General features: G+C 32.7%; 4 protein-coding genes and 1 long non-coding RNA gene across 7 annotated transcripts; 1 reads left to right on the forward strand and 4 right to left on the reverse strand.

Annotated features, from left to right (window-relative positions):
* Positions 1 to 730: 730 nt before the first annotated feature.
* Positions 731 to 3,955, reverse strand: LOC128394113 (galectin-8-like). Of its 2 annotated transcripts, none has more exons than XM_053354369.1 (3): positions 3,371 to 3,955; positions 2,081 to 2,169; positions 731 to 1,985 (listed from the first exon to the last, which is right to left on the reverse strand). In XM_053354369.1, exons 1-3 carry the CDS (start codon positions 3,404 to 3,406, stop codon positions 1,208 to 1,210), a joined length of 903 nt encoding a protein of 300 aa, XP_053210344.1. In that variant the 5' UTR covers positions 3,407 to 3,955; the 3' UTR covers positions 731 to 1,207. The 2 variants fall into 2 exon arrangements, with proteins under 2 accessions (XP_053210344.1, XP_053210343.1); XM_053354368.1 differs by lacking the exon at positions 3,371 to 3,955 and adding an exon at positions 2,405 to 2,880.
* A 1,920-nt stretch (positions 3,956 to 5,875) lies between these two features.
* Positions 5,876 to 16,871, reverse strand: LOC128394456 (kinesin-like protein KIF13A). Its single transcript, XM_053354783.1, has 2 exons — positions 16,531 to 16,871; positions 5,876 to 13,469 (listed from the first exon to the last, which is right to left on the reverse strand). The coding sequence occupies exon 2, from the start codon at positions 12,046 to 12,048 to the stop codon at positions 7,783 to 7,785; it is 4,266 nt and encodes a 1,421-aa protein (XP_053210758.1). The 5' UTR covers positions 12,049 to 13,469; positions 16,531 to 16,871; the 3' UTR covers positions 5,876 to 7,782.
* Positions 13,394 to 16,216, forward strand: LOC128394458 (uncharacterized). Its single transcript, XR_008326368.1, has 2 exons — positions 13,394 to 15,653; positions 15,885 to 16,216. It is a non-coding gene; the product is annotated as an uncharacterized LOC128394458 (long non-coding RNA).
* A 450-nt stretch (positions 16,872 to 17,321) lies between the features above and the next one.
* LOC128393942 (tripartite motif-containing protein 3-like) lies at positions 17,322 to 18,948 on the reverse strand. Its single transcript, XM_053354172.1, is given in 4 exon segments — positions 17,322 to 18,345; positions 18,424 to 18,668; positions 18,671 to 18,810; positions 18,887 to 18,948. Coding segments are annotated over 4 exon segments (1,143 nt in total). The 3' UTR covers positions 17,322 to 17,649.
* A 740-nt stretch (positions 18,949 to 19,688) lies between these two features.
* LOC128394457 (unconventional myosin-VI-like) lies at positions 19,689 to 27,255 on the reverse strand. 2 transcript variants are annotated; one of them, XM_053354784.1, is made up of 11 exons: positions 26,816 to 27,255; positions 25,615 to 25,743; positions 25,277 to 25,346; positions 25,080 to 25,153; positions 24,884 to 25,013; positions 23,947 to 24,111; positions 23,679 to 23,776; positions 21,597 to 23,355; positions 21,374 to 21,464; positions 20,254 to 21,308; positions 19,689 to 20,184 (listed from the first exon to the last, which is right to left on the reverse strand). In XM_053354784.1, exons 2-11 carry the CDS (start codon positions 25,723 to 25,725, stop codon positions 20,027 to 20,029), a joined length of 3,711 nt encoding a protein of 1,236 aa, XP_053210759.1. In that variant the 5' UTR covers positions 25,726 to 25,743; positions 26,816 to 27,255; the 3' UTR covers positions 19,689 to 20,026. The 2 variants fall into 2 exon arrangements, with proteins under 2 accessions (XP_053210759.1, XP_053210760.1); XM_053354785.1 differs by having other exon boundaries at positions 25,615 to 26,747.
* Between the last annotated feature and the right edge of the window lie 374 nt (positions 27,256 to 27,629).

Below are 27,629 nucleotides of genomic sequence, written 5' to 3' on the forward strand. Positions count from 1 at the left end.
AATGGGTGAATGGATGATAAGAAAGAGGATGATAAACGTAAGTAGTAGTAATCGTGAGTAAGTTTTGTAAGAAGCGCCAATTGTTTGATAATCGAGTATTTTAATCATCTCTATGTAAAATATTATTTCCATGAACATTTTTCAGGTTCTAACTGAAAATGTTTTCAGCGATTTTTGATTAGATTTTGCACTTTCCATTATTTCTTGTAAAACATTTTTTAATTACTTTCTTCAATATTAAAGAGTCCAAAATTTTATTAAAGTTTTTTTCTATTAATAAAATCAGTTTGGTGCTCGAATTCGGATTCGAAAACTTTGGTCTTGATGGTGAAGTGTTGTTCGAGCTAATCATCTATTCTGGCCAAAAGATGGCATTGCACATTGAAAGTTCTTAGACTTTTGTATATTCACATTGGAGGTTAATTGTTTATTTAACTTCACCTTATTTTAAGTTCTTCCTGGTTTATCCTAATTGTAAATAGAATCAAATGTTAATCAACTAACTAAATATAATTATCACAGTTGATTGACGTTCACACACAATAACAAAGGAGAAACTAAATTAACTTGTTTTTTATCCTCATCATTTTCATCTAAGTTCATTACTATTTGGTAACTTTACAATTAACTATCAAGTTTTTGTCATTAAAAGGCCAAAAGTTAATCAGTTAAGCTTTAATCTAGACTATCGACAAGAATAGTTAATCGAATAGAAACAATAAAAAACTGATCGATGTTCAAAAAGCATTTTAATTAACTGATTTTTTCACAATAAGTTATCATATTCATTCGTTTAATTATGTATTCACTTTTTACAAAAGCTTTAAATTGACGGAGATTAATTTTCAACTATTGGCCTTTGATTATGAAAGAATCTCTGTAAAAGAGATGAATTTGGAATTTCCTTTTAACAGTTTGATTAGATTTTAATTTATCGAAATCGTTAACTTGATGATGAGGCAGCAACGGTTTTGATATACAGAATAAAGGAGAGAGAGAGAGAGAGTTTGAATTTCACTAGTTAATTATCGAAAATTTAAGATAAATTAGATCGAAGGAACTTTTTTAGTTAGGATAAGTTAATCACGTTGAGTTTGATAATCATTTTCTTTATGTATCGCCTTAATTAATAGACGATTAGACGGAAGTTGATAATGTTATTTGGTATTTGGATCACAATCAACGAGATAATTTCTGGAAAATCCGTTCATGTTGAGAATCTAATGGAGCTAAGGCAAAGATCACCTTTGATACTTAATGAATCAATGGAATCAATCGGTAGAACTTTATGATTATAGTTGACATAGTGTTGCCCATTTAAAGCGATCATAAGTTTTTGCTCGGTAATCAAAATGATCATATCAAAGTTAACACCCAAAGCGAATGGGAAATATGAGATGTGTCGTTCCTCTTTTGACCAGTCGCCTGAAGTGCAGGTATTACGAACTACCGCTTTCTCATCGAATCGAACATTGAAATGGAAGGCAATATCTTCACCTGAAAGAAGGTCAACTGCAAATCTATGGGCACGTAGTTCAGGACGACCTGAAATGTAAACCATAAAACCAGCCTGAACGGGAGATGGAAATTTACACTTGAAAGGTAATTTCGGTCGATATATCGGATAACCGAGAAGAAACTGTGTACAATCCAGTGAGTGATTATGATCCATATGATAACTGATCTTATTAACAACTACATGTCCATCAATTTCCAGCCTTCGAACTTCACTGAAACGCGTTCGATGGTCAAAGTCGATAAAGTGGACACCATTAACAGCAGCTCTGTAACAATTGGTTTGTACAAGAATTAAAAGACTAAATGGTTCGCCTCGAGTAAAAGGAATGTTATTCTTTGGATTCCTTTCTTCGGTTCCCCATTTATCATCGACTAAACTGTTTCGAACGACACAACGCTCTTCGAAACGAGGATTAAAGTGAAAAGCTTTATCACCAGATCCTGATTTGGCAAGATTAATGCAGAATCTACAGAAAAAGAGATATAAAATAACAATGGAATAAATAAATTAGCAAATCAACCTAATGGTTAAGAAGAAAACAATGGAAAAGGTCAAACGAACTTCTCTGCATCTTCAGGAACTCGACCATTGATATTTATAAGTAATCCTGGTTTACATGGATATGGAAGTAGACCCGAATATGGAACATCCTGAGAAAGAAGAAGAAGAAAAAATCATTAGGAAAACAATGGCAATTGAATTGAAGGTGAACAAATAAAAATAGATTTCAGAATAGAATAATTTTGGAGATGAAAGTAAACATTAGATAACAATGGAGAAGATGAAAAATCGATGTTGAAGACAAGGTAATAAAGAATCGACTGTTCCAAGTTGATTATCGTACAACAAACATCATAAATCATGATAATTATCTTATTAACTCACCACTGAAAATAAGATAGCATCAGGATTAGGATAAGTTAAACATATTTTTGTCATAATCTCAAAGTTTGTGAATGAAATTTAAAAGGACAAACGACAAAGTTGATCAATGATGGACGGATAGACACATGGTTAGTACGAATTAGTTCGTGGTGGATTTAGAGCAGTTCGATTGTAAAACTAGACACTATCATCTGAAGAAAATATATTTACATAATGATGAGAAAAGAGAAATTCAGACAGAGATTAAGAAAGAGAAAGTGAAATCAACCCACACAGAGATTTAACTACTAAAGTTACATGAAGATTGTCTTTGGGAAGAGTTGCAAAAGTGAAGAAACATCGAGACAGAGGAAGAGAGAGGGAGAGAGAGAGAGAAAGATTGTTACATGAAGATAGAGGATGAAAATAGAGAAAGAGAGGAGAAATGAAATAGACAGGGATGAAGATATTAAGAGAGGGGATGATGAACAAAGAGATGAATTAAGTGAGAAAGAGAGAGAGGAGAAAAAAGAAAGAAAAAACTAAGGAAGAGCAAAATCACAGAGATTTATTATTGAAGAAAACGAATCAAAAGCCATAGAGATCTAAAGATTTCCTTTGGATTAATTGAATACCAAATAATCAATATTGTTATTATCGACTTGGAGATAATTTAACTAGAGTTGTAACATCATTTAGTTGATTACAATTAATCATCATCACCTTTGTCATGAAGAGAAAAGGCAAAAATAAACCGGTGAGAATTGAGCCAATAACACATTGGAAATAAGGTGAGATTAGAAGATTGATTATTATTAGATTTATCTGATTAGTAGGAACGATAATTCTAGAGGATCAAAAGATATGATGAAATTGTAATCGGACAATTAGATTAAATTACTACGAGAAATATTTGGATACAAGTTTAACAAGGGAAACCATGAGAGGGAAAACAAAGAGATATTTAAACATGTGACATTAATTTACCTTCATTGAATCTGTCAGTTCAATGTGATTTGTCATTTTAATTGGTATAGATCACAATAAAATTAATTATTCTAAGAGTTGAAGATGACACAATTAATTGATTGTCAAAACGAAGGCAATCGGTTTAGTGTTGATATTGACGAATAAAAGTTAAAGATGAAAACAATGTTTAAGATGCTGGAAACTTGAGGTGAACAATTTAAAAGATTGATGCTGATGGAAGATGAACTGTTGGATGGAAGGTTAATTAGAATCCAAAAAGAACCATAATTGTGATCTGAGAGAGAGAGAGAGTGAGAGAGGGAGAGTGAGAGATAGAATGAGAGAGAAGATCTCTTATCCTCTCTACTGGTCCTCTGGATGATAAGGGAATGAGAGTAGGAGGAGAAAAGAAAGAATTGAAACTTAAGACGATTAAAAGAATAGGAAGAGAAAATTTGAAAATCTATGGAAAGAGAGAAAATGATTGTTCCAAATTGGATTGTAGTCTAACTTGAATCGCTAATGACAATTAACTAAATGATCTAAACTGAGTTGCGATAGTTGTGGTTTAACCGCCATAAATAACTTTCCATCCGGGTTTCAGCATGAGATGGGTGTGTTTTCTATTGACATACAATATAAGTATCTTCTTATTTTTATAATACTATTTATCTTCTTTTCTCTCTCTCACTTTAAAGTAATAGCATTTTATCCTCACACCCCCAAGGGCTGACTAGAGAAACTTGGAAGATAAAATAATAGTCAACTTAGAACGAAAAAGAGTTTTCAAGATTTTCTCTTCTTTTTTACTGGGAAGTGATAAGATTATTTTCTTAGACAAACCTACCATATTCATCTTCATTCTTATCTCTCTCTCTCTCTCTCTCTCTCTCTCTCTCTCTCTACTCTATCGATAGAAATCTCTTGAAGATCAATCAATTGATTGTTCGTAATTCAAAGAGTCGCTTTGATTTTTCCTGAATGAACAGGTTTGTACGAAGAAAATTAAGAGAAAACAAACTTCAAGAAGAAATATTAAAACTCTAATGGATGATTTCGACTGTTAATCAATTAATTACCTTTCAGCTAATTAATTAATTTGTTTAAATTATCATTTCTTTGTTGTCTACTGTTTGATTGACATTTAAAAGGCAAATAGTTTTCATTTGTTTTTAATTATCATTTGAAAGATGAAATTATCTTCCGTTCAAAAGGATAAATTGATTAAATTTGTTTTCTCTCCCTCGATGTTTCCAATCTAATTTTTGTTACAATTAAGATGATAAAGACAATTTTCTCTCTCATTCAGATTTCTATCTTGCTTTTAAGTTAATCACCGAATCGATACAATTTAATCTCTGTAAGCAAAGATTAATAGATCCCTGAGACAAGTTAATCAATAAGATGCAACTGTAGGTAGTTTTGTAAGTATTAATAATATTCATATCAAGAATAAGATTGGATTGTTAAATTGTTTTAATAATAATTTGTTATATGATTGTATCCATATTGTCAATTAATTGTTATCTTAATTATTCACAACAGTAATTACATTGTATCTTAATCAAAACGTTTTACAATCTAATATTAGCTCAATGATAATAAGATTATTTCTCATTTATCTTCATTTATTTCTCAATTTTTTACACACAATTTATTAATCGTTGAAGATACAATGTTGTAAATGAACTTTGTCAAATTAGATTAAATTGAAAACAAACACTTGAGTTTACATAGTTAATCATCTGATAGATGGCGCTAACTGAACTGTTCATGAAAAGTTCATTTTTTGTTGATTAATTCATTTTCTTGATCATTTATACAAACACATGGAGTGGATTGAGATTCGTTGATAATGATTTGCTATGATTTCTCTCAGTAGTAAGGCCAAATTGTCAACTTTTACATTGACTCGTTCTAATTAACTGATAATTTTGGTGCTCAAATTGATAAAATTATTGATTAAGGCATAATTGGAAAAGCATTCAAGTAAAATCAGTTAATTGTGATCCATGTTCATGTTTTCTCGTTCTAAATAGTTCTACATATCGACCAATGAGTCGATATTAGATTGAATATAATCGATGCAAATTTAACTTTACATCAAATTGTTGCGTTGAATTGAAATCCAAGTCGAATTGTGAAAACGATTAGCAAATAACTATTAGAATCACTGAATTGAATCAAAATAAACAATCAAATAGTGTCACCAAAAATAATCCATCAGCAGTCGCTAAGTTTCATGAAAAAATGAACTTTCCTTGATTGTTCAAGACAACTAATAGTATGACGATAATTAAAGCTTGATTGTAAGACGTTGAAACAATCAAGTTATGATGATGAAAGTAAAAAAAGATGATAACCAGATCATTGAGATTGTAAAGATTTTCCATCTCTAGTCAATTTTCACAATTCAAATTGTATGTGTAATCAAACTGATTGTTTACCCGATTTTCTTGCTCAACCAAATGAGATTGACTAATTAAACAACTTGTACAGTCGTAAAATTTAACGAGCAAGAGGTTAAGATGAACGTGATCCATAAGGAAAAAGTTTAATTGGATAATCATTCACAACAAAGTTTACATAATTTGGATGATCATTTGATTGCAATGGTGGAAATGATTGTGATTATGTTTACTTTTTCACGACAATCAGACCATCAAAAGAAATACGATTAACTTGAGCAAGAAAATGTTTAAAGGGCTAAAAGACAATGAAAAGAGGCTCATCTATGTTCATTCAGATGTTGTCACTTATTATCATTTAAAAGGTAAGTGACTTGCGAGGTGACAAACATTAGAAGCATTAATATGAACATGGTAATGATTGAACATTTTGATGCGGAAAATTTACCGACCATGACTACATTTCTCTTCCTTTATCTTCATGATTCACAATTTGAATCTCTTGTAAGAAAAAGTTCTTCTCACAGATTCACAAGAAACTAATCAATGAAAGCAAAGTGTCAAATTGTCGTCGATGGGCAACACTGATTGTTGACAGGAGAAAGAAAAATGAATCAATGTTAATATTCAACAGAAAACATCAATTCTCTTTTTCTAATCTACTCCTTTTCCTTGTTGATCTTCTTTTCTTCTTCTACTCATCATCATCATCATCATCTATCTGTTGCTCATTGTCATGTAATAATTATCCTGACTTTCCGATGTCATGGTTTGTAACATCTTTGATTATACCCCGAGTTGTTTTCTTCAGTTACTCTCATTGTTTTATCCGATTGACAGTTTCCAGTGATATAACTTTTTTACCTTCTCTCTGAACCAACTGAGTGAATCAAAGCATGAACTTTTTTTTACAGGAAGAACAAGACTTTAAGAAAGATCAGTTTTTCTTAATTCTGCTTTTTTTCTGAAACAACAATAAGTTTGATATAAGATATAAGTGAGTTTGTTCATTTATATATTTATAAAATCAATATTATTTCAAAAACTATACAAATTTGTTGATCATGCATCCGAATTTGTTTTATAATTATTGGTTAATTTCAGTCTGGAAAATCAGGAACAAAACAACATTTTTTCTTGATCATTGTTTTGAAGGAAAGTTGATAGATTTTAATGATGATTCGTTGGAATGGATTTAATTTAATTATCTTGGATGGATTCTTGGATTTTAAGGAGAATTGGAAAAATTATCGCAATTTTATTGATTTGTTTTTGATTGTGTGGATGTAAATTGATTTCTAGAGTTGAAAGAGCAATTTTTGTTTTGTGTATCATTGAGGTTTTCCTGGTCAGTTGATTAACCAAACAGAAGTGAATCGCCGCCAATCAACAGGCTTGATGAGACCAATCGTTATGTAATAATTTCAATGGAAAGTGTTTGTGTGTAATGAATGAAATATCAAGGCTTTGGACGTCAACATGAATCAAGAAAGGTAAACAACGGGAAAGATAGAGATACTTTGTCTTTCAACTAGAATGTCAATGGAGCTCTTTCATAGGATTCACTTGAGCTTATAATAGTTGAATCATTTATCCAAGAGAAAAGTAAAAACCAGGATAAGCCAAACAACATACAGGGAGGATTATTGACGTTCAGAAAATCTTGCTTTTCCTTTGTTTGTACATAATGAAGTTAAAAATGGAAGTTGAAATTGCGAATTAACATTTGATTTTGAGAGAAGAAATAAAGAGGAGTTGAGGGTTTTAACATGATGATAATGATGATGATAAGAATGAGAATGAGAATGAAATTGAATGAAACAGAGTAGAAAAGATAGAAGGGAGAGAGAAATGGAGGAAGGGTAAAAGGGAGATAATGGGAAAAATCGAGAAAGACTACAGGAAGAGAGATAAAACCAAAAATGTGTGACGATCATTTTGATGTTCAATATGATTTGGATGGTGACGATGGTTTAAACGATAAAGAGGGATGATTGATCATCGTTGCATGAAATCAATTATTTAAAATAACGGTGGCAATGTCTCTCGGTCAAAACTACGCTCCGACAGGCTCAAAACACCCATGTTGGGTACACTTAATGTTTTACGGAGAAGCGCTTCCCGGAAGCTTCCTTTGGCTGCTAGAAGCTCTTTGATAGCAACTTCTTGTCTCAATCGATCCAAAGCAAGGATACTCTCCACGGCGGAAACACTTCGGGTATATTTTTCAATGTAACTTTCACCATCACAACTATTATTATTATCACAGGAAGCAGCCATTAAGGCCAAAGATTCACGATCTTCAATGTCTTCAAAGGCTTTCGGAATGTTGGAAACAATTTCATAAGTTACTCCGGTTGCTGTTATATTATCGTAACGTTTTAAACTTTTTTTGATTCTTTCAGTGAGTGATTGTTGTTTATAAACATTTATGGCGAGTCTTTTTCGCAAGACCAAGTCCATTAAAGCTGGATGACTTAGTCGGACGGAAACTTTTAGAATAAGATAAACTCTATCATTTGCACTTGTTGGTCGATTAAGGGCTGGAGAATCGTGGACGGATGAGTCCCAAACTGCGGTCGCTGAACAAACATCTTCAGAAAATTTGGTTATTCGAAGATCAACAAATAGATCACTGTGTTCTTTGGGTATCGTTGAATTGGATCCAGCTAATAGGACTGAAGATTCTCCAAGGTTGGATAATAAACTGCTGCTCATTTCATCAGCATTAAGATCAAGAAATATCACAGGTATGTGTCTTTCCATTCCCGGAAGTGGATCCCAAGTCGGTGGAGCACCGGGAATTTCTGAGCCCGCTGGTGGATCATTTGCTGCTTTTCTCTCTTCAGTCAAACTTATCCATTGTCCAACAAGATTTTTCTCTCTTTCACGTTCCTCTTCACTCTTATTAGATTTATTGACCAATTCTTTCATATGTTTAGCCAAATACTCTTTACGTTTACTTAGTGCATCGGACCATTTTAACTTGAGAACAGCAAGATCAACTTCTTGGTAAGAATCTAATGAAGTTTGAACTCGATATCGATGACAAACACAACCAATTTGAATTGATGTTATCGCTTCACAGATTACAGGTAACGAGCCAGAGTCTTGAGCAGGAATCACTTTAACAACAATACGTCTCTGTTGACCTTGACGTAATTGGTAAACACCGCCGGTGTAAATATCATCTTGAGAAGCAACTTCTACAGGACTATATTCACCTTTATCGTTTAATTCATGAATTTCAACCCACAATTCAATTTTTCTTTTCAATTCAGCCCAACGATCAGCCAAAGATCTTGAGACAACTTGTTGAGCTGTAGCGATATCCCAATCTGAATGGAATGAGCTGAAACCTGAACTTCGATGACCCCACACTTCGATCGATAAGGCACCTTCCGAACAATATTCGAGAAATTCTTCAGTCACTTGTATTGTAAATTCTTTTTCATGAGCAAATTTAAATGTTGTTCCTTCAGAAACAAATTTGGGAAGATTTGATTCACTCGAATCAATCGTAGGAACCACAATAGCGTCTGGATAATCCCAAAAAGTGTATTGACAGAAAACATAATTCGAGAGAGTCAGTGGAATACCTCGAGCGGCTTTAACCGCGACCTTAATGGTAACGGTATTGTTAGAGTCTTTTTCACTTGCAGATCCCTGTTCAGAACTAACTTCGGACGATGCATCGCCAAATCTTTCACCAATAGAGCCTGCAATACGACTGACCTCAATGTGCAATCGTCCAGCAACCTCTCCTTGTTGACTGATGATGGGAACTTGGTAGTCCAAGGTAACATCATGAAAGAGCACTTCAAGGAAGATGTTTGCCACACCAATTAAGTGATGCTTTTCTGTTGACTCGTAAAATGGATCAATTATGAGTGACAAATTACTTGAAGATGTACTGGAAACATCATCATCAAGTGCTCCATTCTTTTCTTTCCATTCATCATAGAGATCTTTCATATCGATCAATTTATTCTCAAGTTTTTCCATTGACCAAACTTGTGGTGCTTTGTTTTTCCTTTTAACCAGAATCGCCGGCTCACTAACGAATGCACCTTTTTTCCGGTTAGGACTCAAGTTTGCTGCAGGTATTTGAAGGGTTACTTTGAATTCAGTATTTCGTGACATCTCTTGAGCCAAAAAATTCGCTTCCATCACAAGCGAATTTGCTTTCACTATGTCTTCTTTCAATTTGGTTAGACTTCTTTTAAACACTTCATCTCGATCAGCAGCCCAACGATCAATACGATTTGTTACATTGGGACTTGACAAAGGTGATCGATTCCAGGTCATGGTAAGAGGATCATAGAATCCACTCTTTTGAAATCCCCCATGACCATAGGGTGATGATGTTGGTGACATTTGACTACGAAGAATTTGTAATTGTCTCTCATACATTTCACGTTGTTTTTCCAAGGCACGATTTTTATCTTCTTCCCTTTGACGCTCCAGCGATTTCATTGCATCTTGAATTGGATCATTACTCAATGCTTTCATCATTAACTCTTCCCTGGCAAATTCATAGTCAATGGGTCTTTCCTCTGGTGGTATAATGTTATTACAATCACCGTTACCACTATTTACATTAGCACTACTGTTGTTTGGACTTGAGCGATTATTACTGGTCTTTGGACAGGCAACGCGGAAAAAGTGATTGTTACCCCATAACAATCGATCACCATGATGCAATCGAGTTTTATCATCTATTTGAATTCCATTGATAAAAGTTCTTGCACCTTCTAATGGAATTATAAATAACTCTTGTGTATCATGATCAATCTCCATGACACAATGTTCCGGCATTATACCAATACCGGATAACTGAATATCCTGTTCCTTGGTTGCATCAGCTCGACCCACCAGGGTGCGATTTTTAAGATAATAAACTAACAATTCGTTCAATGATGGATCGGCATTGAGATTTACCAAGTAAAATTTATCCGTTTCGACCTTGATACCAGATGATTTGACAGAAATACCCATTTTCTCAAGAGCTTGTTGTCTTTCTTGGTGTATCTCTTCAGTTCGACGCAGTTTCTCTTCCCAAGTTTGTGTCATTTCTTTAATTAACTTCTCTGACTCAGCTAAACGATCTCTCAGATCTTCAGTTTGACCTGATTGTTTCAACATTTCTTTCAATTGTTCATTTTCCTCCTTCAATTCACGAATCATACGAGCATTAGGATCTTCATTAACAACAGCATGATTAACAATTCTTTTAGCTCTATCGGCATATCGAAGAGTAGAAAGAGTCTCTTCGTAATTATCGGCAGCTGGACTAACAGTAGCGACCATAACCGTTTTCGAATTACCTCCTAAATTGTCCTTAAGTAACCAGGTTAACACGGAATCTCTATAAGGTATAAATTGATCACCTTTCGATTTACCTGACGCTTGATCAGCTAATTTAGAAATTACCAAGCCCAAAGTGGTTAATGATTTATTTATATTTGAACCTTCTTTCAGTCTTTCGCCAACTGCTCCAGTCTTAACTGCTCTCTCTGAACCAGCTAAATCGACTAAACTCATTTTGGACACTTTTTCACCGAAAACACTAGATGAGGGATCGTATATGGTACAAGTCAAAGTTATCGTGAAAACAGCATGAGATCTACTTGATTCAGAATTCATTTTAGTTGCAGCAACTGTACGAGATTTGTTTCCTTCAATCATTAAATTGTCAATCTCTTCATATGAAGAGACAGCCAACGTTGATAAACCATCAACATATGGACCAAGAATATTGTGCTCACGTACACGTAGATTTTGTTTAACACCTTTGGGATCCAAAAGATCGTGAACTTTTTCATTATAAATTTCCATGTAAGACACTTCAACTTTGAAACTTTTGTTTGGATCTGAATTTGCTGCAATTGTTTCAAATATACTATCACATAATCTTGGTATAAGACCTTTAGAATCTGATGAGCCCATCATGGTATATGATTTACCAGATCCAGTTTGTCCGTAGGCAAAGATACATGCATTGTATCCTTCAAAAGCACTTTGTAACACATCGGTGCCTAATTGATTGAAAACTTTTTCCTGGTTAGCGAAATGAGAATCTTTTTCATTAAAAGACCAGAAACAATTGTCAAAAGCGAAAACCTTTTGTCCCCGACGATTAAGTGAACCATCTTTAGTTAAATCATTTGGATTAAATAGAATAATTTGTTCATCTTTAACTTCGATAACACATTTAGTACCAAGTTCGATTTCTCGACGATTAAAAGGTCTCACTCGAATAGCAACCTTAACTTTATCGGTTGCCATGATTGCTGTTTATGAGTAATAATAAAACACAATTTATTATTATTGCAAAGTCAATCTAAACACAGTCTTTGTTATCCTCTATCAATTTCCTCTGTTTACCAGCCAATATGTCAACCAATTATAACTATGATGATAACCGATAAAATTGTTGATGACGATGATGATGAGGTTGTAGAGATGATTGGAATGGTAAAGCTGATTGGGATGATGAATATTTGGTGAAAGCACAGAAAAGTAGATGGTATAAAATTTTTTACAAGTTAATGTAAAATAAATCGGAACGGATGTCAGTCAATTAGAGAGTATTAACAACAATTAAGAAAAGGCTTTGTTTTCTTGGCGATGAATGATGATATCAGAAAGAAACAAATAGAACTGAACAAATAACAGTGAAAAAAAGTGAACCAGAAGCAAGAGAATGTGAAGTTAGAAGGTAAATTCTCATCTGTTAGTGGACGTTTCAAACTCAACTTCCTTGAGTCTGTAATTCAAGTTGAGGGAGAGAGAGAGAGAGAGAGAAAAGAAAGAAGATAAAAAGAGGAGAAAGATAGAGAGATTGAGTAGATATAGTATGTATATCAAATGAATAGAAAAATAAAACAAAACAATTTTCGACCTTCGAAGATCTAAATAACTCGTTGAGAAGATGAAGAAAAGTAAACAGGAGAAGGTGGAATAGATTTTGTTTGAGTTGAATTAGATGTAGTTGTTCAGGTAGTTCAGGTGTTGGTCATCAAGGACATGAACAGTAATTAAAGGTATCACAGTAAAATAATGGTGGAAATAGCACAATCCAGAGGTAACCCAAGGTATCTATTTGTAAACGATAACAGCAACATGAAAAATTGCTGATTAATTGAGATGCAAGGTAGAATGATGTAGAACACACATTGAGAGAGAGAGAGGGAGAAAGAGAAAGAGAATAGAATAGAAGACAGGGGAAAAGAGAGAAGAATAGAAAAAGATGATTTCGTATGTAAACTTGATAAGTAAAAGGGAAAAGGTTTTGTTTTCACTGATGAAAAGAAGGAGAAGAAACAACAGAGTAAGAAAAAGGAAAGGGAGAGAAAAGGAAATTAAGTTGCTAAGATGATTGCGTGTGTAAGGTACTGAATTTGTATGAACTGTTTGGTGTGTTCAGAATATATTAATTATTGAAGAACAATTACATTTTCAGAGTAACCATTATCGAAGGTTTTTTCTTCTTCTTCTTCTTCTTCTTGTTGAGGCCGGAGAATAAAATCAAGTTGAATGTTTAAACTTGTATCTGATTAAATAGTAGATTATGTTGATGATGATGATGTTGATATTTATGCCGATTAATTGAAATGAAAAGAAGCAACATTTTCACCATAATTCACTCATATGAAGAGATGAAGTGATGGAGAACCGATTCACAACCAATGAGTCCAGATTGAATTCTATATGTGTAACAAAATATAAATGAACAAGAATAATTTTAAACAATCAACACAAACAGTTGATAGAAGAGAATGGAAAAGAGAATGTATGATATATAAAATTGTATTAATTAAAGAAAAAGAAGAGAAATAAATTAATTAACAGAAAAACAGGTAAACTTGAATGAGAATCAACTTGATGTCAGCAACACATTAACTTGAATGAGAATCAAGAGCTCACATTTTAAAGCGGGTTTTTCGATTAACCGGTTTCTCAATTTTCGCAAATTCTTTTAACCGTTATCGCTTCCGATTCAATTGTCAACGATAATTTTCCACTTTTTAATTTAATTTAATATTCTAATTACCTGACTATTTATAAATTGATTTTATCACATTTCCTCTTCTAACTGACATCTAAACACTGGAGATATAATGTCAAGGTTAATTGGTTAAACTCTAAATGTGATTTTATATTACAGGTTAAAGGTGATTTTCGGTTGATTATATTTTACCTTTTCTCGAACTGATTAAAAGTGAAAGTGTCCAAATTATTATTATGAATATTGATTGAATTTTTCGTTTTGTTTTGGTGTTTGGATATCGGGAGATTGTACAAGGTGAGATTGGTTTGTTTTTCTTTCTCCCTCGATTTTGATTACAATCAATTTTACATACAAACAAGAAAGTGATTTGTAATCAATTGATACAATTAACTCTCTGATTTTAGATTCTTGTCAATTGTTGATTTGTTCATTTCTGCTTACCAACTAGTGATTGAAGGTTAATTGTAATTTGTCATATGTGTAAACATGGTGGCATTAACTGATTATTTTCTTATTAATCAGGTTATACATGTATATCTGATTGCTGTTGATCACTTTTTTTCATCGTCAACCTTAAATTCAGATTAATAAACTTGCTGGTTACAAAAGTAACAATGGATAGAGAGAGAGAGAGCTGATTATATAACAATCAACAATCAAACTCAAATAACAATACCAACATTAACAGTTACAATCACAACAATCAAAAGTTAATCCAGTTATTTGAGGTACAACACACAATTGACACTACACATACACAAAATGATCTGTCAATTTGGATTTCGAGATTTTTTTCACTTCTTCATCTTAATTCCTCCCCTAATTAAACCTCAACAAACTGAATGCGTGTTTAAGCAATTTGTTAGCCCGTTAAATGACCCGAAATTGTGAGTTCGGACAAAAGTAGTTATCAAGATAATTGGCAAACTCGATTCAGGTAAAAGGTGAAAAAAGAGAGAAAAGATACTTTTTCTTTTTTGTTAAAGAAGATGGAGTCAGAAAAGAAGAGAGAGAGAAAAAAAGAGTAAATTGGAATGAAGCTCAGATGATTTAGTTAATAACAATTAGGTCAACATGCGATTTTGATTCGAAAAGAGAAAGATAAAGGTGAGAGTAGAAAAGAATAGAAAAAAGGAGAAAAAAGAGAGTAGAGAGAGTAAAAGATTTCGATTAACGGTACCAAGTTTTTTTCCTAATGTGAATTACCGATGTTCGGTTTGTAGAGAATCTCGAATAGCCCTGATTATTATTAATGACGAAAATGATTATAATCATTTTAATGATGATTTTTTAATGATGGAAAAGATGATGAAACTGGTTTACCAGAATTTTCATCACAATCTCGATTCTTTGTTATAATCAAGTTAATTTCTGTTTTTTTACCGCGCTTCTGTTTTGTTGGTTAATTTTACCTTGATAATCATCATCATCATTATCATAACAATTACTGTTAATCATTTTCATCATTATCCCTTCATGATTGTCATTAAATTCAGTTCTTTTTTTATATTTCTGTTAAGATTTATCTTAATGATGATGATGATGATTCTGTTGTTATGAATAAACTGACGGAGAAACTTTAATCTGCTATTTAAACAAATAACGACGATGGACTTTAATTGTGATCTGTTAATTTAACGGTTTAAGGTTAACGGCTGAATTAAAGGTTAAATCATCAGCTGATTAAAAGATGAGATAAACTTGAGTGTTAATTTGAAACTCACTGGTTGATTTAATTATTAATAATAAGATAATTTGTTTTATTTTTCTTTCATTCAGTTGATTTTCTCATTAATGAAATTTAATTGACTGTTTATTGGAAAAAATTATCGTTAATTGTACAGTTTCACTGATAAACAATTACAATTAACTATTCCAGGTAAGTATTGTTTAAGTTTGTTTCAATTAAAAAGCAATTAACTAGTTCAAATTGTTAGATAATGTTTAATTAGTTTGATTTTAAAGTTTGTTCATTTCACTTTATTATTATTTTGTTAAACTAAATGTTTCCAATAAGTTTCACTTTCAACAATTAACCATAAACAATTTGATTTCTGCAAATTAATTGTCAATTGGCTCTTTTTGCTTAATTTTTTGTTCATTTTCTCAGGTAACGATTGACAATTAAGTTAATGGAGGATAGCTAATGAAATAATTAACTACAATCACATCAGGAAAATAAATCAGATCAAGAAAGGAAAATCCAATGAATACAATTAATGATAATCAGTAACCCTCCAAGTTTTACTTAATTGTACAATTAGTGGTTGATGAAACATGGTTCCAATTGGGACAAATGGCTTAATTGTACATTTTCATTATCAGTAACGTTATTGTTCAATTTACGTGTTGATTACAATTAAAACTCTCCATTTGTAACCGGAAGACTTTCAATTGCAATTTAAGGAAAAAACTAAGAGATTAAAAACTGTCTGCAAATGGTTACAATTAAGATGATTAACTTTTTTTGCATTAAAATGGTGATTTTCGATGTGAATCGCAGATTGAATTGTAGATTTGATTGTAAATTTGTTCCAATCAACATTAGATTAAGTCTAATCTGTAATAACTTGGATAACTGAGCTTTCAGGGTTTTCATGATTTACTGTAAATACAGTAAGTTGTCAGAATGAATCAATTAGATAAGTTATCATATTAAACTAACTAACTAATTAACAGATTAAAATGACACCCCTTGATAACAATTAGTTGATTTTATCGAATAATGAAATTCTGAAAAAATGAACTAGACTCACCTTAAATATTGATTCACTGATTGTTATTATTATTTAACGAAGAGGTGATTTATTTGTAGCTTATGCTGAATAATTGATGATGATTAAAATTGAGATAATTTCATTATCCAAAAATTAATTCCAATCATAACAATGATTATAAAGTGTCCATGAATGTTGACAATTTTTATGGTGAAAACTTTTTGATGGTTTTAGTTGATTGTTTTCAATAACTAATCAATATTACAAGTTCTATGGAAAAAGTAATTTAATTATTGATAAAGAGTGACAATTTTTATCATAATCAACTGATCAACATGAGTAAAAGATACAACAGATTGTTGATGTTACCTGAACAATGAAGAAAAACATTCAAGTGAGTAACTTGTTGTTGTTCTTGTTGTTAGTTTGTAGTCTCACTAACTGACACCAGAAAACAACCAGTTTGTTTCTTGAATAAACCCAAAAGAAAATGGGTGAATGGATGATAAGAAAGAGAAAGGAAGAAGATGAAAGAAAGAGGATGATAAACGTAAGTAGTAATCGTGAGTAAGTTTTGTAAGAAGCGCCAATTGTTTGATCAGTCGATTGATAATCGAGTATTTTAATCATCTCTCTGTGTTTTAAAGGCAAATATTTAATTACTATTTGTTATCCGATTGAAATAAAATATTAGTTTAATCTAATTGATTTTTAAACAGATATTGGCCATAAATTAGCACTTGATCAAAGTTAATCAACATTTAACTCTGGTGATTTATTATCTACCAGTGATAATTGTAGTAGATGAAATCTAGCAAGTGAAAACAATATTGTTAATGTTAAGCATATAAATTTTATTGTTACAATTAAGCTTTTCTATACAATCATGATTTTGAAGTACTTTTTGTTGTCTATGGTGTTATTTAAAAATGAGATTAGTGCTGAAAGATGAAGATGATTTTTGGAAATGATATTGGCCAATGTACAGACAATCAAGTTTCGTTAATTCATCTGTTGGTGTATTCTTGTTAATCCTGTTAAGTAACAGGAGAGTTAATTGCTTCGATTTGTTGATTAATAATATCGATACTTTTTGATACAATCATTGCCAAGATCCACAACGATAACATGATAATTGTTGCAAGATCACTTTTTCTTTTAAGTACCATCACATTTGTCAACAACTCGAACCGCAATTTCAGTTCCGTCAGGGAGATAACTTAGTTCTGCAGTGACAGGATCACCACCATACTTTTGACGAGATCCAGCATAATCGTAAGTGAGTATGTTCACAACTGACCTTAACTTGGCGAAACATTTATCGATATTTGCCTCACAGAGGGGTGGAAATGTGCTGCTTGAACGAACTGTTCCAAAGTTACAAATTGCTGTCTGAATAGATTGAAGGGTAGAATCGACTGGATGCTCATAGCGAATGAAACAGTTTTCTCTTGGTTCAAGGAGAACATTAATTTTATCAATCTTCTCATGAAGTTCCTCAATTTTTCGAGTTATATGGCGAAGTTCAACTCGCTGTTCATAATTCTCACAGTCGGTGACAATCTCTGACTTTCCTTCTTCAATAAGCTTCATCTGGTTCATAAGAATATTAAGTTTATCCTCCTTCATCTTGTTTGCGACCGAAAGAACCTCTTGACATCGTTTATTTACCAGATCCATCATGTCTTTAAAGGTTTGTTTGATAATCGAAGCAGTTTCTCCGGCATTCTGTTCAAGCATAAGTATCTCTTTAGTTACATTCTTATGGGCTTCATTATATTTGGCAATGCATTGTTGTCCTTTGTACATCAATATCTCTGACAGGCGTTTGATTGCGACTGCGAAAGGTATAACCTAAGTATTAATAAAAAGAAGGAAAAATTAGAACCTATGAATAAACGAATTGGAAAGGAAATGGATTGAAAAACTTACGGTATGTTTACAATTAATCGTTGAATGAGATGAACCATCATCACAAAGTAAACAGAAAACTTTGTCACATGTTTCACAGAATAAAAGCTCTTGGGTGACATGGCGGATGCATTTGGGAATGACATCTCTTCGTTGACGACTAACAAGATCAAGCAGCTGATTAACCATAAAGGAAGGAGGAAAATTAATAGAACCCTCTCCTTGTGGTAAATGTATCAGCTCACGACAAATGGGACACCTAAAGCTCCATTCTCGGGAACTCCAGGTTGATTGCAAATTGATTCCAAGCACAATTTACATAAAGTGTGACTACATGTTAGCAATTTAGGGGCATGTTGACCACTATCATAAGTATTCAGACAAGTTCCACAAGTCAAAAATCCGAAACTGTTACAGGAGAATTTTATAAGCAGATATTGCTAAGACGATTTTACCCATGGTTAACTCGAGTAACAATCCCAACTGATTCATACAGGGTGGTACTACTCCATATCGAACACACGAAATGTTTGAAAGCCTTGCCATCAAGTTTGAAAGCCGTGTTATTGGTCTTGGATACCAAGCTTTTCAAGGGGACAGAATAGAATGACCTGGTTATAGCCAAGACTTAAACCCATGTAACTTTTTTATGGGGATATTTAAAAGATAGAGTATGCCAGAGAAATCCAAAAGACCTAAATCAACCCGAATCAGCCATTAAAAATGAAGTTGCAAACAGCGACGATGAGATGCTAAATCGTGTTTACATAGGATTCCTTCGTCGCCTGGAGGCATGTTACCTATCAGGTGGAGGGCACTTTGAAAATAATTTTGAAGTGTCTTCTTCAATTTAAGACATAAAAAACGAATTTCTGTCAAGTAATTACGAAAATATAACGTTTAAAAAAACAAGGTATTATTGGTCACCCAGTATTACTGCGGATTTAAACATCAATTTGATTCAATTTATCTTTAATCAATCGGATTAATTAGTTTATTTATAATGATTTATGGTTAAATTGATTCGGTTTAACTGCAACATTAAACTACAAATCAAAAGTTAATCAACTGTGATTTACAAAACTCATCCTAAATAATTTCCTTGATGATTGTCAAATAAGCAAATTATGAGGATCATCATGATTAAAGTTTAAACAATCAACTAACGATAATCAGTCAACTGAAATCAACAATTTATTTGATCCAGTAAATTAAATGTAATTCATGAGACGGAAAATATTATTAGCTGATTGTTATTAGATTTAAATAAGTGTTGATATTGTTGATTGCGCTTCTAAATAAAACTTTTATTGTCATTGTTTTTTTTTCATATTATATTTTGTTGTTTGTAAAAATAATGGTTAATTAATTGTGCCTTGGGCTATTATTTAAAGTAATCAATAGATGAAAACAAAGCAATAATAATACAATTGATTGATTGTTTTTTTTTGATTTTCATGTTATGATATTTTTTTTAGTGCATTTTTGTCTCGTTTGAAAGCTCATGTTGTATTATTTCAAGAATCAACTGGTTGATTAATTGATAAAATAATTGGAAATATTCACAGTCAACTTAGATGATTGCTAATTGTTAATTGATTATTTCGAATTGATTTTTGGTTAATCACTTTTTCCGAGCAACACTTGGGTGATATTTAACTGATTCTCCTCCATTTTTGGACCATTCTTTCTCGAACTCTTCAGCCAGAATTTCAGCTCCACGCTTACTGGTCAATCGAGTTTCATCAAGACTCAATTCACACATTTGCATATCATCTTTACCTGTGAATCAATTAATTGAATAAAATTAGTTATGAACAATTGAGCGTTAGAATAGTTGATGAAACTAACCTGCAACTAGAAGTATTGGTTTCTTTTCCGGGTGAATTTCCATTTGCCGAGCGATCCATTGACCATCGAAATGAGCCCACCACCAGCCTCTTTGTCCGGTCGCTGATGAAGGTCGAACAAAAGGAATTCTAAAGTATCGCTGTTCATTGTTAGAGAATGATAATGTCGCTCTATTCAATATTCCATCGTTTAATCCGTGAATATCAACCGATCCTGGATTGTTCATAATAGAATCTGGAGCTCGTTCTTCTTCATTCGTTTCCCGATTGCGTGAATTTTTCAATTTCCATGCGTGATAAACTTTTAGTCGTCGATGAAACTCTTCCTTACATGCTTCAAGAAGCTCAATATCACAGGAAGTGTTGATGATATCTCTCAAATCAGAGTACTTCCATTTGCACAAATCGTATTTTTTATCTCCTGGTAACTTTTTCAATCCAATACCATTTGATGCATGAGGAGGTGAAGCGGGAAGTGGACTTGCTCGGGTAAGATCATCAGATGTACCATTCGTTGTTTCTTGAGCCAATCTCAAAGCAAGAGCATGATCAAGTCTCTCTTGTTCAACTCGTTTTCTCTGCTCTTCCAATTCCAGATCAAGTTCATGTTGTAGCTTTTTAGCCAGTTCGAAGTCATCAACTTCTTTAGATTTAACTGCAGCTTCCATCTTGAAACGTTCATCGAGTTCGGCTCGTTTTCGTTTAAGCTCTTCTTCTTCAGCTTTCCGACGATCTTCATCCTCTTTCTTCATCCTTTCACTAGCCATTTCTTCCTGAACTTTTCTTAGTTTCTCTTCCTCGACAATTTTACTTCTTAATAATTTAATCTGCTCTTCTAAAGCTCCACTAATCCTATTCACTCGATTCTCTAAATCTTTTGTATCAAGTTGAGATGAAGTTCGACAAATTTCTATGGTATCTTTGATTTCCTTTTCGATCTCAACCATTCGTTGATTGAACTTAGTCTTTTCGTCGGATAATTTTAACTTCTGGGTCAATTCGGACATGTCTTTTAATAAATGTCCACTTTTCTTTACTCTCGTAATAGCGATGTACCTGAATGAACGAACATCAAATCAAGTTAATCGTTTGCTTTTCGAGTTCATAAATAATCAACTTACCTTGGTCGATATTTCCTTCTTGCATTGACCATTCTTATGTTTTTCTGAATCGTAACAATCATTTGCCTTCGATATAAAATTTTGTTCCTAACTGAAATAAATAAAAGACGGTTTGAATTTAAATTTGGGCTAATACGATTAATGGCCTGAGGGTTTCTTAAAGTAAAGTTAACTTGATACACCGATAGAATTTGGTTCATTAAATGTAAACTTAACCACTTACGTTTAATCACTGAGAGTGCACACCATTGGAACATCTTCCATCTTGAAATGGTCAACCATTTTTCCACTTTACTGACCAATACTGATAGATGTTGAGGGTCACTTTTCATGAGTTGATCGAATTCTGCAAATTTACCAGATCTAAAGAAAACTTTGGACGAACCAAATCGATAATCTGTCTCATTGAGACCTAAAGCTTTGAATAATGTACGACAAAACATTCGAGGCTCAAGTCGAACAAGTTTAGGAGGTAAATGGTGTTTATACAGATTGTACAAGTCAATGAATGAGGTTCGAGATGGGTAACCTTGCTGCATCAGTTCAAGAACTGAGGTCATTCCGGAACAACGAAGTTGTGACAAAATGTGTGAACCTTCAAATTTATGAGGAACCATGTGAACATTGGGCTTGACACAACGGATGAAATGCGTTCCCGTGGAGCCCAATTTGGTCATCAGATCGTTTAGTTGATTGCGGAATTTACCTCCAACTGAGACGAAGCTAAGTTTACCACTAGCGGGCTTAGAGTGACCATTAGTTGAAGCGTCGACAGGAAATAGTTCACGGATCAAGTTATTCTTGGCTTCTGACATTAAACTAGCCAACGAATTGTGTAAAGCATCAGCATTTTTCTCAATGAATAAACCAGTCTGATAGCAAACGGCACCAGCGAAATGCCTAATAAGAAAACCTTCATCATCTCGAAGTTCTCGATCCTCTTTCAATTTTGATTTTCGAGGTACAGCTAATCTAAAGTGATCCTTGTTATGGGAGAAAACTGATTCAGTGAAATGAGTTGCACTTGGTTTTGGTAGTTTCGATTCCTCATCGAGAAGATCAAATATTCCCGTTGATCGGCCTTCCAATAGGTTGATACAATCACTATTATCAGTGTAATTAATATGCTTCAATCCAAGTCCTTCTTTCTCATAAAGTATTTGCTCCTCTCTTAAAATCCTCTCATTGAAAACTTGTTGTAATTTCTCATTACAATAGTTGATACAAAATTGTTCAAATGAATTGTGACGGAAATACTCAAAACCGGCAATATCGAGAACACCAATGTAATAAGATGATTGAAATGTTGGAATTGATCGATTGATTATCTGGGTAACCAAATGATCAAACAGTTTAGAGTAAAGAGCTTTAGCCAGAGCATCACGAGCGGCTGAAGCTTCATGAACTTTCAATGGAACCAAATAAACGGTTCCTTTGTGTCCTCCCTTATTTGTTTGCATGATACGTGACAAAAGGCATTGTTGTAACTCTTCCGCCTCAATACCGATAAGTGATGCGGCTGTTTCCAGGGAAGACCAAGAAAAACCGGTTTTCACTTGGCATCCGCCCCGAGTATCATCAGGAGACTCTTCAAATGCTATGTTACCCAAATGCAGAACTGAGGCCACCACCTTGTAGATAGCAAGTCGATCTGATACACCAAAGTGACCGAGGGCTTTATCTGTTGCAGCGAAATCGTTTGCATCATCGACAATTGGATCTTTTAAACTTCCTTTGGACGATTGTTCTTGGGACAATCGTTCAACGGGCAGAGACGATTTAGAACCAAAATATTGGGTACAACCTCTATTAAGATAATGAAACTGATCAGGATTACCAAGATGTAATTGATTCCAAATATCAGGTGGACTTCCGGCACAAAGTTGATAAAATATATGGTAGTTCCGTTCACCTGGACTTTGACCACAAATTCGTGATTTCTCAAGTAAATAGTGTGAAATGAAACCTCCAGCAACGGAAAACTGATTCAAAAAAGAGTCAACAACAACCAGAAAAAGAATTGAAAGAAAAAGATAATAAACAAAAGATGGAAGAGAAATTAACAATTAGAAATTAAATTACAATTGAATGAATGAACCAAAAGAACACAAATAAAAATGAATGAGATGAAAAGAGGAGGAGGAAAAAAGTGTAACCACTAATAATTGTATTCTAGTGACATTGACTTTCAAAGTAACTTTTTTTTCGGGCGACTGTTGTTTTCTGTTCCGTCTGGTTCCTGTTTACCAATTCTACTCATATATAAATTACTCTCCTTCTCCTCTCACCTGGTCAGTTTAATTACCTGTCCACTGAAGTGTATTTCGATGAATTTACCGAATCGACTGCTGTTATTATTTCGAACCGTCTTCGCATTACCAAATGCTTCTAGCACTGGATTAGCTGTTGAAGGATAATAAACCGTTATCGAGATGTCGATCAATTTTTTTTATGATCAATGATTGCATCGAGAAAGGAAGAGAAAAGTTGAGAAAATAAACAAAATTCAATTAGTCTCGAATTCTCGAGTTATTGATGTTTCCTTGTTTTCTTTATATTCGATGACCACTTACCGTCGAGAATTAGTCTCTCAATTTGTCCAGAATTGGTTCCCCAAGATTCACACAAATATCTCAGCACGTATTTTGTTGCTTCCGTTTTACCGGCTCCCGATTCACCGGAAACTATTATCGATTGACTTTGTTTGAACGCTTTCATATCACGAAAAGCCTTGTCAGCTGATTGAAAGGTAAAGTGAAACAAAAAGTAAATTAGTATTACAAGTAAATCAACTTGAATTCAATTCGGATCATTTTTGAGTAAACAATTGTGTCTAAATGTTGATGATTTGTTAACAATCGTAATCACTATTGTCAAGATGATGAAACAATTAGATAAGAAAGTTACATTTGATTGATTTTCAGAAAAAAAAATACAATATTTAATTGTTATGATGATCTTAATGTAAATCTGATTGTTGATATAAAAGTTGATCCCAAATGAGTAAAATTTTTGCTCCTACGATCGGTCAAGCAATTTAGCCATCACAATCAACCTAATTAACTGTTATTCAAATGAAAACAATACAATTCCCGTCACTAACTATAAATAAAAATCAATAAAATCAAAAAGTGATTACCAATCAGGGAAGCTTATTAATGAGACCAATTAAAGGGCTTAAAAAGTCAATTGCTAAATTGCTAACAAGATTAGAAGCCCTACAATAAACTGATTGGAAAATCATAACAATTAAATTGGTGATTTACAAATTGTAAACTCAGTGCACTTTGTGAGCTGATTTGATTAGCACCGAAATAGCATTAATTTTAAATACGAAATTGATGTTAAATTATTCAATGAGTCTGAGAAAAGTTGAGCCAATAGATTGGCTGAAAAATTAAGATCTTCATGCATGATGTTGATTGTTTATTGAAATCTAATTCAATTTGATCAACAATCAACATGCATTGTTAACTAAATTAAGATAAATTTAAATAATTCATATATTACCAATAGCGAAAACATGAGGAGGAAGAACACCAAGTGATTTTCCTTGATAGCGTTTGATTGCCTCCGATGAGTAGAGATTGCGAATTTCAAAGTATGGATTGATTGAGATGAGAATATTAGCTACATAAGTCTACAATTTAATTAGAAAAGAACAATTAGTTAATCAGCAATTAGTTGATTTTGACCTTTTCCTTACATAAATCAGATCTCGTTCATAACGGACTCGTAAATTGTTGAGCAGAGTTGCCTCATTAAGAAACATAAGTGCACCTTTAAAACGAAATGGAAAAATAATTAAAGTTGAAATTAATCAATTAATTGTTTAAGAACAATAAAAAAAGAGAACGTTAATTGTTATTGATAGTTAATTATTAATATTTTAGAATAACTTACAATTATCGTCAACATGTTTCTCTATCTCAGGGTCCGCTGGATAGATTGTATTGTAAGGAGTTTTAATTGTCTGTTTAGTGAAAGAAAAATTAACGAAACAATTAAGAGATAATCAATATGTTTATGTTTGAAATTATCTTAATCACAATAATTTTTATGATTATGATTGTGATTAAGAGGCTTTGATCTGGTTTAAGGGAAAAGGTTGAAATGGAAAAGGTTAAAGTAATTGTTGAAAAAGAGATGAATGAGTTTTCATAATTTTCAGTGAATATTGATTATCGTAATTAACTTAAAATTGAATAATGAGAGGGTAATTATATTAATTGTTAGTTTACCTGATTACTTTTCGCACATTTAACGGTTGCAAGTTCGGAGCCAATGTCAACAATGGTTCCCAATATGTAACCATTGTCAGGATCAGGAGCCCAAACTTTTTGTGATTCCATGTCTTTGGTGATTGTCAACTGAATTCAAGCAATGAAAATATTGAAATAAGAAGAAGGAAAAAAGAAAGAAACAAAAAATTGAGTTGATCAGTTGATTGGTCAATTATAATCACTAATTAAGTTAATTGTTCAGGTAAACAAAGTGACACAAGAAACGTGATGTATCCGTTTTCAGTGTTTTTTTTTGTTGGTTTTCCGGTTCAATGAAAATGTTTCAAGTTTGTCAACAGTTAACTGATAAATTATGCTGATTAATCCAAGTTAACAATGTGTTAATTGTTGAAACTTTTATTAATGATTATTTCATCATCACTTGTTGATTGTTTATAAGGTTATCAGGTTGAAAATTGATCAATCTCCATGAGTGTTGATGGTGACAAAAGTTTTCAGGTTCAAATGATAATCACAAAGTGTTACTTGTTGATAACAAATGATATAAATCAAAATACAATTGGTTGATTTAAGTAATTAATTTAAATCCACATATTCACTTATTACCAAAGTGACAATTAAATTGTAATTCCAGGTCAAGTGTATTATTGGTAAGAAATTGAATAAAGTTTCCAACAAAGAGTAAATATAATTGTGTTGGATAGACAAACGAATACGATTTAATATTGAACAAATAACGTTAACGATTACAAGTTAATTTTATTTGTAATTGAAGTAAATGTATTGTGTCAATAAAGAGCAAGAAATTGGTTACTCATTGATTCAATCAATTTGACTGTCAATCAATCCAATTAGTCAATTTAATCAATGTTAACAACAATGGTTAACTTTTTTGATGAACAACAGAATCACAATCTATTATTACACTTTAATGGCTCAAGATGAATTGAGAGTTGATCAAGATCCAGGAAAACACAATTAATTGTCCTTCCACTGGTTTGGATATCAAGGTGAAGCCAAAATGATGATTGTTTGAAACAAGACACTAATTGTAATTGTCTAATTAAATGAATCAGTATAAATACAATCCAATGGTAAAAGGAGATGTGTATGTTTAAACAGCCGTTTACCTGGGAAACACACCGATGATGATGATGATGATTAAATTGATGGATTAGTGAAAAAGATTTAGACTTACCTAATGTTTGATGTTTTTTTTAATCTCCTCTTAATGTGTTGCTGCTTGTGTACACTGATCTTGACGATCGAGTGACATTTACCGATCCAAATGAATTAGGAACTTGAATTGATGATGATGATAATCCGATTGTTATCAAAGAAGAAGAAGAAGAAGAAGAGTAAAGGTAACAAAAAAGAGAAAAGTTAATGAAGAATGATAAGCAATTTAAAGAGAAAAAAATAAAAAAATAAAATGAATCGTTGATTTTAAGATTTTGTGTTGTTATTATGGTTATTTTAACGCCCGATTTCTGGATACACAACCTTATGAACTTTCAGCATTGAGTTTACATGACAAACTGAGGGAGAGGAAAAAAAGTTAAACAAGAGAGAGAAGCGAGAATTGGAGGGAGCGGGAGGAGGTTAGTTGAGGGAGGAAAATAAAAGAGGAAGAAATTCAAAAGAGATGATCAACAGTCTTGAACGGAAGATGAAGAAGTAGAGAGAGAGAGAGAGAGAGAGAGAGAGAGAGAGAGAGAGAGAGAGAGATGCTAGGGAATAGAAAGAAGGTGTGATGTAGAGAGAAAATCGAAAAGGCGATTGTTACGGTTGCATCGGCAGAGAAAAAAGTTACCTGAGTTCCGAATGAGTTATCATGGAGACCAGTTGATGATCTTCCATCCTCTTCTCTTTCTTTATTCCATATTCGTTCTCAATTTTGTATTAATTTCCAATAGATTATTGACAATTTAACTTTTATTCGACTAATCATCAACCAAATCATCAAATTTCTTCGTTGTTTTTTTACCCGATTCTCATTTTCACCTTGATCA

Source organism: Panonychus citri, unplaced genomic scaffold, assembly GCF_014898815.1.
Source record: "Panonychus citri isolate SS breed McGregor unplaced genomic scaffold, ASM1489881v1 Contig00139, whole genome shotgun sequence".
NCBI classification, from domain to species: Eukaryota; Metazoa; Arthropoda; class Arachnida; order Trombidiformes; family Tetranychidae; genus Panonychus; species Panonychus citri.

Excerpts from the sequence above, each read along its gene's own strand:
- LOC128394456 (XM_053354783.1), bottom strand. The coding sequence starts at position 12,048 with ATGGCAACCGATAAAGTTAAGGTTGCTATTCGAGTGAGACCTTTTAAT.
- LOC128394113 (XM_053354368.1), bottom strand. The coding sequence starts at position 2,458 with ATGACAAAAATATGTTTAACTTATCCTAATCCTGATGCTATCTTATTT. Across the intron at positions 2,170-2,404 it reads ATGCTATCTTATTTTCAGTG|GATGTTCCATATTCGGGTCT; the intron begins GTGAGTTAATAA and ends CTTCTTTCTCAG. Across the intron at positions 1,986-2,080 it reads GTTCCTGAAGATGCAGAGAA|ATTCTGCATTAATCTTGCCA; the intron begins GTTCGTTTGACC and ends CTTTTTCTGTAG.
- LOC128394457 (XM_053354784.1), bottom strand. The coding sequence starts at position 25,725 with ATGGAATCACAAAAAGTTTGGGCTCCTGATCCTGACAATGGTTACATA. Across the intron at positions 25,347-25,614 it reads AATGTGCGAAAAGTAATCAG|ACAATTAAAACTCCTTACAA; the intron begins GTAAACTAACAA and ends TTCACTAAACAG. Across the intron at positions 24,112-24,883 it reads TCCTCATGTTTTCGCTATTG|CTGACAAGGCTTTTCGTGAT; the intron begins GTAATATATGAA and ends CCTTTCAATCAG.